General features: G+C 40.0%; 1 protein-coding gene across 2 annotated transcripts in view; it reads right to left on the bottom strand.

The window, feature by feature from the left end:
* LOC119728687 (ubiquitin carboxyl-terminal hydrolase 14-like) overlaps positions 1–16,408 on the bottom strand; it is a 50,048-nt gene that overhangs the window by 16,013 nt on the left and 17,627 nt on the right. The window contains exons 5-8 of one of the 2 annotated variants that reach the window (XM_038201010.1): positions 11,748–11,940; positions 8,825–8,973; positions 6,948–7,062; positions 422–487 (exon numbers count right to left, since the gene is read on the bottom strand). In XM_038201010.1, the coding sequence (XP_038056938.1) occupies positions 422–487; positions 6,948–7,062; positions 8,825–8,973; positions 11,748–11,940 (523 nt within the window). The remainder of the gene's footprint in view (positions 1–421; positions 488–6,947; positions 7,063–8,824; positions 8,974–11,747; positions 11,941–16,408) is intronic. The other variant, XM_038201011.1, reaches the window with a different exon arrangement.

The raw sequence follows: 16,408 nt of genomic DNA, 5'->3' as shown, positions 1-16,408 counted from the left end.
GCTTATTTCCGAAAGGGTAGCAGGTGCTAGCGCTATTTGATGCCTGGCTAGAACACTGGACAGCTGTGTGATTAACATTTGGAAAGATAGCAACTTGTTATTCATGTTTTCAACCTCATTTTTCCGTGTGTGCATAGCATTTCACAATGTAACAACAACTGGGAGCGAGTGTGAACATCATTGCACGTACTACTCGTTAAGAAGTGAATGCAACAGCTAAATGATGCACACTGAAAACGTTTTCTTCACATTTGTTGTCGGTCACGTTTTCATCTCTTGTAGCGCTTTTTATTGAGATCTACAGTGTACGTATTCGAGTCTTTCAAAATGTCAAGTACCAGGTACCACTGTTTTCTTTCTACCGTAAAAGTGAACAGTTTTCAGATTATGTTTGTTTTGTGTTATTTAGGGCCTTTCTTACCTCTTTGATGTACTGTGCATTTCTTTCCAAAGATGGTGAATGTTTTTCAATATTTTCTGTTAGTCTCTGTGAAAAAACGACATATGAAAAAATCATTAATTATAATGGCACATACAAACAACCAAATATACATTTGTTCCACTGCAAACACTGGGTAAATGGGTGTGACTTTCTTTCGGTTTTGGTCTACCCCCTATAAATGTATGTCGGTTCTTACTAAACTTTAAGTATTTCTTTAAAAGATGAAATCTGTCCAAATTTTAGAAGCTGACTGCTTTCTCAACTTAACCATTAATCCATTAGTCTCTGCACCATCTCAAACCAACCTACTGATTACTCCCTATACTACTCCAAACTATCGAGCACTGTGTGATTGTATTGATTCATACATGTAAAGACATACATTTTCAATTGGACCAAATTCTGCTGGTTGTTAGTTGGACATGTTTTTCTTACTTGCATGTAATGCTGGTTTATACTTCACATCAATTTCAGCGCGAAAAGAATTCATATGGATATTTACTACAGTAGCAATGAAACTTTTTGACGTCATGAAATTCACTTCGCTTACCCTATTGCATAAAGTATCAACCCGCCTTACAACTATATACATTATGTCCCAAAAAACGTGTTCGTCTGACTATTTTTGAAATAATGACAAAGCACAAAATAAATTTAATTTTTTTTTAATTGCGCAGATACTTCTTATACTTGGCCAAACCCCCCAAGAGTTTCATTTCATTTCCATCACGCATCACTGCACAATGGTCCATTGATTGCAACATTTTTGGACAATGTGACCAAGTTCCTCGCCTTAATCAATTTCAGTGCTGTGTTATGTAAGATATGTAAAATCCTGCAAGTTGTGAAAAAAAAGGGTTGATGTGATTTGGGATAGGAATCATTTGCCCTTGAGCATTAAACTGAGGTCTTGCCATGATGACTGATAGCCAGGCAAATGATTCCAATCCCAACCGCAGCCCTTTTCACACAGCCATACGGAATACTGGTACTTCCGAGTACGAGTACGAGTACTGGTACTTCCGAGTACGAGTACTTGTATTCAGATGACAAATTTCATGATTTTCGTCAAAACGAGTTACAACTTAGACACAAAGTGCCACAAATTCTTCACAGGCCGACAATTTTTGACAAGTGAATGTGGACGGTACATACAACGTGCAATGTGTCATATTCGTGGTAACATATATGTGTACTACGCATATAGTCTGCTTCCCCGACGTGACAATCTTAGGCCTGTGGGCCTGACACCAGAACTAGACTAGGGGGCCCGGCTTCGATCCGTCTCTTTCTCCATTCATGCATATTGGCAATGGGGCTGGATCCGGATAGGGAGCCCAAAGGGCTTCAGAAAACGGCCTTGCTGCAATCACCCAAGTTAATCAAACGACCATTTGAGGAACATCTCGGCGCTTCACGTACATGATTGACCATTCGCTCTTTTCACACTCTGCCATGGGCATGCAGGGTCTCGTTCTGGCAACTTTACACAATAAAAATAGCTGGTTCAGTGATCTGAACCCCGACACGGGAATCACTGAATCGGCTATATCTATTGCGAAAAGTTGCCAGACCAAGGCTCTGCATGCCAATGGCGAAAGCGTTAAAAGAGCAAATTGTTCCTACATATGGCAAATGGGTCATTGTGCGTAATTGGCCCAGGCCTAGTCAGACCCAGTCACTGCTAGCTGTTAATAAGCCTCTGTACAAATGACGTCACACTTTGTTTACGTGTGTTTTCCTATGGTGCTCAGTGGACAGTGGGCCCCACTGGCTCCATGTAAACAAAGTGTGACGTCATTAGTACAGAGGCTTATTGTGTTTGTCCTGACGTGCACAGAAGAAAGTCAGGAAACTTCGATTTCTCGAAAAGCCAATCAACCATTTCAAACTGAAAGCATCGATACAATAAGGCCGTTGTAAATCAAGCTATACCATTTGTTTTTAGTACTCCTATTTGAGTACCAGCTAGTACCTTGATGATCGAGTACAATTTCAATGTCGAGAACGAGTACTTTGCTGCCCAAGTATGATACTATGAGTACCGTCATTTCAAGTACAAGTACTTTGACATTTGAGTACGAGTATGAGTATGAGTACAAGTACTCTAAAAAAAAAAATAACAGTGTTGCTGTTGAAACCCCTCAGCCAGAGTCAAGTTATCCAGAAACCATTAACTTTTAACTCAACATGGTGACCTTGACCTTTGACCCCAGAACCAGTCCCAACATGCCTGTACCAATGGGAAACCCCCATTGATCTCCATATACACAGACTGGATAGGACATCGCGTACGAACGTGCGTCCGCGCGCGCGTTTTTTAAAAAGGGTAAAGAACACAATTTCGCATTCGAGTTGTGTACACTTTCGAACGGAGGATTACAAAATGAAGTTGGGTTTTCTTCGGTTTCTTTGTCATTTTTGAAAGAATTAAAGAAACAGAGATCTAAATTGATCAAAATCGACGAGGAGTATAGTCAAGGTGTGCGCAGCATTAGATTGCTGGAGTCGGAAAGTAGGGAACGTTGAAGAATAGGACAACTATTCACAAGTAAGGTTTTTTTTAACGAGGCCTTTACAACATGGCATGGAGGAATATGAACATGGGAATGACAAAGCAAATTTATAATATCGTTAATGTTGACGCTCTGAGTTTGAGGGGAAGGAGGCCGGTGTGGTAGCTAGCGAGATATTCTGTTCAAATTCCATGCGATCTAGGCCTGTCATGCTGGTCGCCATCCATGTTTTTTTTAAGACATAGGCCTAAACGTGCATGACTGACCCGGCAATGGCAATGAACAAAAGTTGACATGTTTAAAATAGTTTATTCGAATAACTTTTACAACTTTTATATGCAAAATCTGATTGAATTATGTCTGCCTTGGCTTTAGCTCTACTGAGTGGAGCGCTGGAACTTCAGCACCCTCCGTACAAGCTTGTACGGAGGGTACCGAAGTTCCAGCGCAGCCTCCACTCAGTAGAGCTACCTTGGCTTAACGCCTACCGAAATGTTTCTATTATTTTTTCTTTATAAAGAGAAACCGAGGAGATGGTTTACTGCACTTAACTTACTGCACAACTGGCCGATTGACCTTCATAATCAAACAAAGAACTTCAGCAAAGCCATAGCAAAAACACTGCTGCATGACCGAGCCGGACGAAAATGGAGAACTTCACGGAGGGATGGAATCGACTGTATCATGCACTGAATGGAACGTGCGATAGGCATTTGAGAGTTTGACTTAATCAAATCTTACGATGTGGAACTGTTAACATTGATTGATTTTGTTTTTGGAAAGAAGCTGTGGAGTTCAACGCAAGTATTTTTATGTGCTCCCAAGATGACTGTCACATTTATTGACAGTTTGCATGTGGTGAAGAAAGCAATGAGTACTTATACGGTTTAAAATTATGTTGTGTACGCCGTTATATAAGATTACTAGCTATAGCCATAACTTATATATACCATCATATTCGCTCACAAAAACGATTCCCATTACACTTTCAAGTAATTATATTTATTTTCAGAAGTATAGCTAAACATTTAATTGTAAACAAGACCGTGCGTAGCTTGAATTATTCTTTGACAAAATTAGTATGGTACTATTTTGGTTTGTAGTTCATCTCCTTTCACACAATATCACAAGAGGTGAACGATGTCATTCCCTGATCAATCTAGGGACGGGAAGAAGTTTTTACTGATTACTTTGTAAAATTAAGTTTTTTTACCTTTTAGATTGTAATTGGTTTATGTTCAGGTTTTTTAATAAATATATCAATCATTTGAATGAATCTCCATACAATTTCTCGTGTGAGTGTTCAGTTAAAAAAATATGATGTCATTTCAGCATATTATTAATACAATTATTCAGTTTATTGACGGAGTAATTCAGTGGGCTCTAATGACCAATCTGCCAAAAGTGAAATGGCAATTTATTTACAATCATTTTTGGGAGGAGGAGGGATTTTTAAAAAAAATAAGGGAAAAGGAAAGGGGGGTTCTTGAATTTCGAAAATGCATAATAAGAAAGTGTATATCAAGAAAGTGTGGAAAAGCTGTTTGGAGGGATTGAGGGTAACTCTTCATCGTTCAGTTATTATTTTTTTTAAAGATTGTTTTGGAGGAGCGCTTGAACTCCCTCCTGTAAGAAAAGTTTCACTCAATAATCCATTTTCCAAAGTAAACAAAGTGAAAACACAATGCGCGTTTACCCGTCTGACAGTAAACGCGCCGCCATTGTTCGGCCGCGCATTCGTGCACAAACACGGCGCGATGTCCTATCCAGTCTGTGTATATGGAGATCAATGGAAACCCCCTACCGAAGTTAGACACCAAAATTTTATTTCTAACTCTAGTTATCATCCGGAAACCATTTACCTTTAACGCACCACGGTGACCTTGACCTTTGACCTTTTGACCCCAAAACCAATCCCAACTTGCCTACTCTCAAGGGCAACCCCGTACCAAAGTAAGACACCAAAATTTCATTTCTAACTCAAGTTACCATCTGGAAACCATGTACCTTTAACTCACCACTTTGACCTTGACCTTGACCCTTTGACCCCAAAACTAATCCCAACTTGCCTGTACCCAAGGGCAACCCCCTACCGAAGTTAGACAGCAAAATGTGATTTCTAACTCAAGTTATCATTCGGAAACCATTGATCTTTAACTCACCACAGTGACCTTGACCTTTGACCTTTTGACCCCAAAACCAATTCCAACTTGCCTACTCCTAAGGGCAACCCCCTACTGAAGTTACAACCCCCAAACAACATTTCTAACTCAAGTTATCATCCGGAAACTAAGCTGCCCGGACAGACGGACGGCCCGACATACGGCCCGCCTGACGGACGGTCGCTCTAGGTGATGACAATATCCCTCGAGCCTCTCGGCTGAGGTGTAAAAAGTACTCGAGTAATACCCGAGTAGGAGTACTGAGTACGAGTACTACAACACTGCCTTTTATTTGATTGAGGTGCAAGTGAGATGGAATACAGTCAAATGTATTTTTTTTGTCTAAAACCTGTTTAGGGGGTTAAAATTATGGATTTTAAGGAGTAAAATTTGCATCTTGTTTTCAAATGCAAAATGCAAATGTCATTGTGAGTTTTTGTTATGAAGGCAGAGCGAGAGGTTCATTTTCTATGCCAAGAGAGTTTTTGGGTTTGAAATTTAGTTTCTTACTTGTTTTAACTTGTACCAAAGATGGGCGGACAAACTGTAACATGAGTTACCTCAACGCAGTTACAGTAATGCGAGTTACCAAAATATGTCCTCCGAAATCTCATGATTGAATACATTGAAATAATTAGTATGGTGACATATGACTTACATCTTAATGATGTAAGGACAATGAACAAAATTCCAACAGTGCACAGAACATTAATGGGGAAATTCTTAAACGCCAGGTATTTAAACTTTTGCCTTGTCTTTTTTGTAACACGAGTTGCCCATAAAAACCTTATTGCCAAACCAAAAGAAACTTATTTTGTTGGCCTCTTTGTGTAGTTCAGTCACTCAAGTTCAAGGGATCTTCTGTGGAGAATCCACCCTGCAAAAAGTGCAATGCTTTGATTTAATAGCATAACAGTACAGAGTTGACGGAGCACCCTTGTTAAATGTAACGCAAGTCACCATGGAATTGTCCCTCTCTCCAAAATGCCCCCCCCCTCAAAGAAAGGCCAGTAAAAGCATTATTATTCAATTTATTCTATAATCGAACATGCAAAGTACATGTCAGGGATGTCACAAGAATGTGTTGAATTTAACATTGTTAATTTCAAAATAGACTTTCTGGAAATATCAGTTTCCCTTTTTCCAGTTGGCCCTAACAGCTGTTTTCTCACAGATGGCTGCTGAAGCGGCTTTTTACCAATTTATTTCTATTTAACCAAATGAAGTGTTTGTCATGGATGCCACAGGAACCGATCAAAAAAAATGCAAGAACTTTTGATAAATAGTTTTGGACATACATACATCTTTGGCAAAATCTCCATTGTCATACTTTTCGGCCAAAAATGGCATCTAACATGAATTTGTTTTCCAAAAAGTAATTTTGGAAACATAGTAATTGCGAAAGTTCCCCCTATCAGCATTCCAAAACTGTTTTCAGATGCTTCCAGGCAGGGCCTGATTAAGTGTTCTGTAGGCCCTAGGCACCAGTGTTTCGTAGGCCGTAGTGCACCGATTTCATGTTGATGTACTAAGCAAGACAGGCCAAATTGAGCTCTAAAAGCCTGTTTGTACACTGTGGTATTTTTGTAGGCCCTCAAATTTTTCATAGGCCCCAATTTTTTCGTAGGCCTTAGGCACAGTGCCTACTGTGCCTATTGGCACGATTGGATAAACTGGGCCTGCTTCCAGGTCTTACAATACGCCCGAACCTATTTTTGTAGGAATCCCACAACAAATTCACCTCATGTACACATACACATATTCTTTTGAGTAAATCTGAACCTTGACTTCGTGATTAGAAATCAGTAAATGACCTCTTTTTCTTACATTTTTGAGTCCTGTGTGAAGGTACTTGACATCCTGAGAGATGAAACAGCTCAACTGCAGAAACTGCTCTGTTGACTTGCTTGCCTCTTCCTCTGGAGCTTCTACACATTTAAGACTGAAAGGAAGTATAACAAAACATTAAAACATTCTGCGTGTCCAGGTTTAGGTGCATTTGCCTCACAGGGTTGGGCTCATAACAGATGAAAATAGGGTTGTGCACACATCCTAACCATACACTCTTGTTTAACTATACTCTCGAGGACAATGCCTTGTGTTTCCCTTTGTCCCTGTAATATAACACTCTCCCATAGACTAAGCACACAAACTTACTACAGAGGACCGTTTCCAACAAAAGACCCAACTCCCCAGGACTGAAAGGATCTGTTGTTCTCCCTTTGTGTGTCGGTCCTCGGGGTTTATGTAGAACACGTGCATAAATCTGAGCACACCAGAACACAAATGCAATCTTGTCCTTTGTGAGCACTCAGTATTATAAACATATAAGTACATGCATACAATATGAGTATTGCCATTAATTCATGTAACTCACTAATTATTGTTTGAAAGAATCACAGACATGAAGCAGGATCTACAAAGTACAATTCTCAGAGCCTGGAATAATTTGTGTTGTTCATTTGGATTTTTAAAAAGGGTAATATTTCTCTGTGGCTTTCATACTAAAAGTAAAGCACAATCTCAAACCTCTGCACAAATATATCAACCCTGAATTGAAGGTGAGCATGTTACAATGTGGTTTTACATTTAACAATTGATAACTGGTGTGATGTGGAATATGGCGTTTGGAACACCCGGGGGGGTGCATAGCACCTGAGGCGAGGCAAAGCCGAGGGTGTTAAAACAACATATCTCACATCACAGCAGTCAACAATTGTTTTGTTGTATCATGCCAACAAGTAGAAAATGATCATAAAGGCTTGTAACTTACTGTGCAAGTAAAATATTGAATCTCTGCAATGTAACCATTTGATTAATGTGAGCTTTCCTGCCAGACATGAGATTGAGGGATTGCAGAACTTTCTGCGGGGCAAGACGCGTGCGTGTGCAATGCAGAAGTAATTATGTAACGCAGTGTGTATGAGGTAACACCTTGGCATTCACGTACATGATTGGCAATTGTACACACATATGGCAAATAGGTCATTGTACGTAAATTGGCCCAGGCCCAGTCAGACCCATATACAGACCCACTCACGGCTACCGGTAGCTGTTAATTGTGTTTGTCCGGACGTGTGCAGAGGAAAGTCACGAAACTTCGACTTCTACACAAGCCAATTAACCATTTCAAACTGAAAGTATCGATAAAATAAGGCAGTGGTAAGTCAACCTATACCATTTTTCTTAGTACTGCTATTTGAGTATGAGTACAATTTCGACATGTCGAGTAGGAGTACTTTGCTGCCTGACTACAAGTACCGCCATTTCGAGTACGAGTACTCTGACATTCGAGTACGACTACTCTAAAAAAAAGTACTTGAGTAGTACTCGAGTACGAGTACCGAGTATGAGTACTACAACACTGCTGATGACGTTACAAAATGCTCTTTCCTCTGGACAAGTGTTAAGCTTTACTTGTGTTGATGCATACATACTTATGACCATGAACCAAGGCATGCCAGGCACACAAAGTTATTTCAACACACAGTAATGAATCCTGCATTCCAAGCACTACTGGGCTGCAAGGTGTGTGTAGATCATGATTATTTGAAGGTTTTTCTTTTAGAAGACACCAACCAGACAATCCTTCACACTGATATAGCCTACAAATATTCCTCAAGAACAAATACATTGTCAAAGGACATGTATGTATAGTGTAAAAACACCTAACAAGAAAGTTACAAGTTAAATTTGACTTCTACCTGCTGTCAAACTTTCCGCCAAAGTACTGGTCAATAAAGCCTTTTTTGGATGCTGAGGCACCGTCTGTTGGTTGGTTTTCTCCGTTTGTATTCACAGTCAACTGTTGTTGTAACAAGCGTACCAACTGAACCCAGCATTCATTTGCATCCTAGGAGATATAAACAACAGCAATGATTATTCATATCTTGGCCTGACATTATGATCACAAAGGAGGTGACTGCTAACTACAGACACACTAATGTATGACAAGGCTTATTTGTGACGGGAAAGTGTGGTTGCTGCTGGGTGCTACTTTCATGTTGTTTTCCACTGCACTCAAGAGAAAGGACTGCTTCTTTTAAAACACTGCCAACACACAGTTCCATTGAAAAAATTGTTAAACACTTTTCCAGTGTCACATGAAATTTGGACTCCTAAAAATCCAATGCCTCTTACCGTTTTATTGGTTCAACGTTCACAATCCTCACGTAGGCATGCGCAATACTACCAGTGAGTCAGTATTTTATAGTCCTAAATTCATAACGCAATGTCCCAGGTGAATCCGTGCGACATCGCGCAGTACGCGCGACTTGCGCGCCAATCTCCTTATAAGGTAAAGAGTTGTTAGAGGGACATTCCATATTAGAGTCAGAGGGGTGTTTTATAAAACATGCAGTAAAATTGTTGATCAAAATGGTTGGCAACGTCTAGTTTTTGACTTGTTTTGGTTTTTGGACCGAAAAGATTTGTTTTTTTGACCCAAAAAGGTATTTATGAATGGGAATAAATATGTGCTTGGTCGGTATTAAACACTCTGTTTAAGACCGGTTGGACTCTGGATGTTGATAATCACCCATCCAGACTCCCACCGGTCTTAAACAGAGTGTTATAATACCTCCCGAACACACACAATTATTCCCTTATTAAAAAGAACATAATTTAATATAATGACTTCATAATATTCTTTTAACTTAACAGTTTTAAAGTTTCACTTTTTCAACTTGCCGATTTGAAAAGTATGTTAAGTCAGGTTGACATGAAAATGTGCCCACATAAAGAACATCGGGTAAGACAAGGCCCAACAATCATAATGTTGTCACTATGTAACTACAAATCACCACTTCATGTTATAAGCTTTGAAATAAATATCTACAGAACCCGAAATCCAATGGCACATGCATAACAAGCCAGAGTCTGATACATACTACGATGTGACGTTTACAACTTTAAACTAAAAAAATAAATAAAAAAATACGTTTACAAATTTTCCAAAACGTTTAAACGAAACCCAAATTATGAAAAAGGGACCTACGTTTATGCAATCTGCCTTTGACTTGTACATGAACATTTTTTTTCACAAACAACTAACGTACATGTAAGCACCACACTACTTGATTACATTCAAGGTAGTTGAGTTTATACGGTTTCAATAACTGCCCGCTATAGACCATTATCATGTTGCAGCCATTTGATTTTTTTCCCATTCAAATCAATGTAACCAAGCGAGGCTTGAAGGACCAATAGTCTGGTTCCTTTTTGCACAAAAACATTATCATTCAGTACTGTTATTGGATACAGGGAACATGACTGAAATGGTGGCAACATGATAAAGGTCTATTAGGTCACTCATGTATAATTTAAACAGTTACTGTGTTTTGACTTTTTCAATGCCCCAGTGTTGCCCCTAAAATACTGTAGTTTCAAACAATCTGATTGTGTCTTGATTTTTTCCATAAAAGAAAACGCAGATGAAGTTTAATTTTTATGTATCCACCATTTTTTTTTTTATAGAAACTACTATGCCAAAGTCTTTGAAAAAACCCATGTAAAATAAATTTGTCCTAGTACTGAAAAAAAAAAACTTCCAGTGAGTGATTGGCAGCCCCATTGTCCACATTGATAAAACTTTATCTCCTGATCATGACAAAGTGTTTCTTTCAGTTCAGCTTTGAGTCTTTGAGATTTATGGAATGTTCTTTGCTTGTGTACAGCGATTAGAAGCTTGTTATGTGAAAGGACAGCCCATTCCGAATTATCTATTTTGTAGATAAGGTTGGTGAGGCTGATTGTCAGTGGCTCACTTACATGTACATGTGTGTATGTTAAGGAGAATACACGAGAACGTGTGGATTCGTAATTTGTAAATTAAGAATCCACACTTGCGAGTGTATTCTCTGACTTAAACGCGTCAAAAGAAGTATTGTCATTAACAGTCCAGTGAGTGGAGATGAAAAGACTTGCATATCTCGTGTCGAGTCGTGGCCATTTGGGTAATTTACAAGGGAGTTTTTCGAGGCTCTTATACGTAATCGAGCATTGTGGCATGTTCAGCATACATCGCCACATCCGTACAACCAAGTCATTTTGTGTGTAGGCTCCTTCCGTCAACATGGATAGTTCATACGACGGCTAAACATTTAAAAGTTTAAACAGGGAGGGGACTATTGAACAATATGAATCTTAGAAAATGACACATGCAATGAGTCAACCTGTATTGCATGGATTGTAGAGTCAGGCCCAGATGCGCATGTGTGGTAAAATCAATACGGCTGCTCGAAACCACGACCTCCTACTTTCTAGTGCAGCTTGGTGGTCGAGTGGTAAGACATCTGCACTAGAAAGCAGGAGGTCGTGGGTTCAGTCCCACCCGAGTGATTTTTTTCCAACTTCCACTCGGGAAGTAACACACTGAGTATACAGTGTTTATACCTCGGTGAAGGGCAAAACCTAATTTGATATGTATGATTATGAAACCTCTTTTGTTTCTAAGAAATAAGTGACTTGTAGACGCATGGTTTTGGGTCATGATGGAGGTGGCGTTATAAGCAATGTACTCTGAAACATCAAGAGCCTACCTGGTTTAGATTTGAACACAACAACCTCGTTTACCACAGCAGACAACTAAAATAGTTGGCCTGAGCCATAGCTTTTGACCCAATTTACCTGCTGTTGCAAGACACCATGCTCAGTCTTCTCTGCAAACTGTGGGAAGGCCAGGTGAAGTAGCTGTAACAGGAATATTGGTTGGATTCCATCAGTAGCCTTTTCCATAGCACTGAATAGCTCCCTCATGGCTGCTGTGATGGACTCAGCTGGCTGCACACTCACCATAGATGGATTGATATGCCCATCAAACCTATGGCAGTAATACAAGAAAACAGGTGAACCACAAGTCTGAGCAAATATACAGTACAATCAACACATAGTGCTGTGGTCTCGTGGTTAAGGGCATTGGATTCGTGGTCTGCGGGTAAAGCTGCAGGTTGTGGGTTCGAGTCCAGCCTGGGGTCATGGTGCTTGTACCCTTGGGCAAGGCACTTTGTCACTCATTGCTTCTCTCCACCCAGGAATAAATGGGTACCTGTGAGGGCAGAGATGGTTATTGCAATTGAATTAGCTTCCTTGTGCCTAATAGGCTGCATCGAGCTGTATACTCCTCAGGGAGCTGAGATGGTTTGGAATGTTTCATGGGCCCAATGAGCAGGGGTAATAATGATGTAGCACCTTGAGTACCAGTCCTGGTGGATACGTGCACTTTATAAATACCCACTATTATTATTATTATATAAAATATATGAAATTATTACAATATGCTTTAATTAAAACGGGAAATTATTTAAGTCTAATGATACAAAATGTAGAATTTAAAGGGAGTATACAACATTTGCAAACATCAAAATACAAAACTGAAATACCTTGCTGGACTGCTAGTGAATGACAGTCAAAGGCATTCTGTGAAATCGTGGCACGTGGTGTGCTGATATTTTCAAGAAAAGTGGTATTTTTGTATCACTTTGGAAAAAAAAATGGCTTTTTTTTCAAATTCTGCCCCAATTTACCATATTTAGTGAGTCCGCATTTTGTTTACAATCGATTACACACCAATTAACGGGTACAAGCCAGCTGGACTGGTTCCCTGACCTTCCAATTCTCCGACGTCTATCAATTGCTACGTTTCATCTAAAGTGGGGTCGGGAAACCAGACTCCAGAAACATGATTGTTTTTCTTGGTTTTTCCAGGATCTACGAACACAAAACTCCAAACAAGTCAGTGTAACAATATGTGCTCTAAAATACTAACCCCCAAATCCATCCATTTCTGAAAATTACAGCAAAAGCAAATGTTGTACATTCCCTTTAAGTCGTGCACACCACTAAATGCACGTTAGTCATACATATTTTTTTTCTAAGGAAAATTCAAATATTATTGACAGATCTTAAACGTCAGGATATATGCAAAGAGCATAGGCCTAATATCCAACTGTTTGCTTGGCATGAACTTATAATGTCTTATCTCTCCATGTTTAAAATGAAAGGAAATCACTGCTGTACTGTCAAGAGCAAAGGGTGTGTATGCTGTATGTATGAGTTTGTTTCTGCATTCATTAGGGGACGTTGAACAATAGAGGACAATAGGGTCCCCAATTCCCAAAGGTCCCTAATTTGGCAATCGTGTACAAAACATATGGGAGTCTTCCTAAAAAGTTAAAGTACGAACAAAAGAGGGACAGACGGGTCCCCGATTGCAGGCAAATACACACTTGTGTGTGTTGGCGGGCAGTTACCGTGTTATGGAGAAGTTTGTTATTGTTAGGCAAATTAGGACTGAGTTATGGGAACTTTCTGCTGTCCACACAGCGTCTTTGGTCTCCATAGTATCATGGGACAACTCGTGTGTAGTCCCCACAACTACGGAACAAGAGTGGGTGTACATATGTGTACAGGATTCCTTATGGGGTAGAAAGCACAATAGAACAACAGGCCCCATAGGAAATCTTCAGAAATCAATCTATCCCATAAGGGAAATGCTGTGGAGTTTGAGATTTCAACAGGAACAAAGAAAAACAAAAGAAGGGAAACAAAGGTCTTCTCCATAAATATGTGTGTGTAAGGCTGTGTGATCTGTTACACGGTACCCTGTGGAGACATGGGTATAATAGGGAACAACACATCTTGTCAACAATACGTCTCCACAGAGCAATTTCTATAGGTGATACGTCTCCACAAGTTTATCACGAAATAGATATATGGATTTTACTCAAAAACTAGGAATTTCCAAGGTGTGTTGATCCGTCGAAAATTGAAGTATTTTATGTAAGGGATATTACACACATGTAAGTCTGAATTTCAGCCCTGGAAATTAATAGGGGCCTACTGGTTAAAATAGGAGCATTTTGAAACTACACTTTCAAAGTTGATCATTCACAAGTTGATCACTCGTGAAGCGGGTATCACCCGTGATGTGGGGGACAGGCGGCAAAGCTGTCTCCCCCTGTGTAGCAGGGCAAGATGAAGCCTTCTTTAAGATTTTAAACATGACTAGAGCAGGCTAGTCGAAACGTTGAGACCAAACTTATGTCACTCAGCCTCAGTGAAGGTAATTGTGAGAAGTCCCACCACTTCCAATGTACTTAGCAAAAGTAGATAATAAGCAGGACAAGTTCCTTTTTTTTGAACTAGTAGGACAGTTCTTATTGGAACTTAATCTACTGAGCGAAAGTAGACACAACCACATGATGTTACCGCAAACTGAAGTTATATAGCCTTGTTGGCTGTTTCGGCAACTGGCCGAAACAGCCTTTGTTTTCATTAAGATTTTTTTTTTTTAACTTCATTTTTTTTTTCATTTTCAGTCATTTTTGCCCATAGCATTTGAAAACGTTTTTTTGTCCCCGGCACTTTAGGCACTAAAATCAATCCAATTGCCTTTTTACTTGGCACACACTTAGACTAGCACCTGCTGCTATGTGCTGAACATTGACGTCATCATGACGTCATCACGAGCCACGTGATGTCACATTATATGCGATTTTTCTGTTGTGACCATTTTCTAGCAAAATTCAGCTAGATCTGACAGATTGGGTTATATCTCCAGAACTACAGGTCCGATTAGATTGAAAGTTGGTATGTACCTAGACCGGGATGTCTTATAGATGAAAATTCACTTGACGTCATGATGTCATCCCGTGACATATGACGTCATATAAAATAAACATATTTTGAAGGCCTATATCTCCTAAACTACAGGTCCGATGGGGTTGAAAAGTGGTATGTACCCAGACCAGGATGTGTTATAGATGAAAATTAAAATGACGTAATGATGACGTCATCACACGACATATTTTATAGGCCCGTATTACAAGAACTACAGGTCCGATTGGGTTCAAAGTCACTTTGGCCACTAAAATCAATCTGATCGCCTTTATACTCGGCATACACTTGGACCAGCATCTGAAGTTGTGTGCCAAACATTGACGTCACCAGGGTTGTCACCAGGCCAAATTTAGTGCCGGGTAATATTTTGGCGAAGCGTAGCGAGAGGAGCTCTTGCGGGTCACGGCCAGGGGTCAAAGGGCAACGCCCTGGCGGGGTTGAGGGGGCTCCTCCCCCCCCCCCCCCAACCCCCAAAGCTCCAGGATTTTGCGGTCTTTTTGGGGGGGGGGGGAATCAAGTTTTTGAAGCATGATGTTATAAAGTGTAATTTGTGTTTGTAAAATGTTGAATTATCATTAAATAAAGATGAACACAGAATGAAACAACATTTGTCTCATTATTCCTCCATGCTCATACAATCTGTTCATTATTGTAAATCAGTATTTAGATTAATGAACAGAATTAAGAAAAAATCAAAAGATGGTTTTGTAAGCACATTTGTGTACCCTTACAGAGATGAAACTGGCATATGGCGAAAAAAATCAGAAAATAGGCCGAACAAAATACGTGTCCGAAATCTGGGCCGCGCTGCAGTAAACACACATGTACATGCATGTACAATACACTACATGCCCAATTTCCGAACACAAACTCCTGCTTTATTTTGATTCAAACAAAATTTTACCATGAAAAAAAAATGGTCAGAGTTTTCATTGCATAAAACGCCTGAATTACGGTTAGAGTAATGGAGTCATCAATAAAGAAGTTCACTTCTTACTTGAGAAAGCCGAGGGAAAAGTCCGAAAGACAAGGGCACATTCAACCACACAACTGCACTCACTCCACTTGCATTCATACGTGGGGAAAAATCAGGAAAATATCGTCTTTCTCTTCCAACAAATGCCAGTGAAATGTTTCGCTAATGCCCTCTTCGCTATCCTGGAGATAATCATCACGATTTTTAAAGCATTGCATTTTGTACAACTAAATTTGAAACCTCCGAAAATCGCACAACATAATGAGTTTATCTACTGGATCGTTCACAAGGCTACCCGTTCCCGACCGGCCATGCTAGCGGACGGTACAGTGCGGTACGTACACTGTGTACCATTGCATATTCGCACGCACGTACGTGCGACACTGTGATTTTTCCATGTCACCTCAGTGTCAATGTTTTAACTTTTGTCCAGCCGGAGAAGGCTCCGATCAGTGTTATGCCCTGTGTTTCTACCGTTGAAGCACTCCAATAACGACTGGTGAAAGAGACTAAAACTAAGTTCGCGATGATTTTAACTAATGGGGTCTGTCATAATGCCGCCGTCGTTCATCAAGGCCCGGCTTGGTGCGTAATGGACCGATCCAGTAAGCACCGCCCCATGGTATTCTGACCAATCACAGCCGTGATTTATGACCGACATGCGTGCACAAAAGTCCGACATGCGTGCACGCGC

The sequence above is a fragment of the Patiria miniata genome, unplaced genomic scaffold, assembly GCF_015706575.1.
Source record: "Patiria miniata isolate m_02_andy unplaced genomic scaffold, ASM1570657v1 HiC_scaffold_20, whole genome shotgun sequence".
Lineage (NCBI taxonomy): Eukaryota > Metazoa > Echinodermata > Asteroidea > Valvatida > Asterinidae > Patiria > Patiria miniata.
The sequence above is the reverse complement of the archived record's forward strand: the minus strand, read 5'-3'. Positions and strand labels throughout refer to the sequence as shown.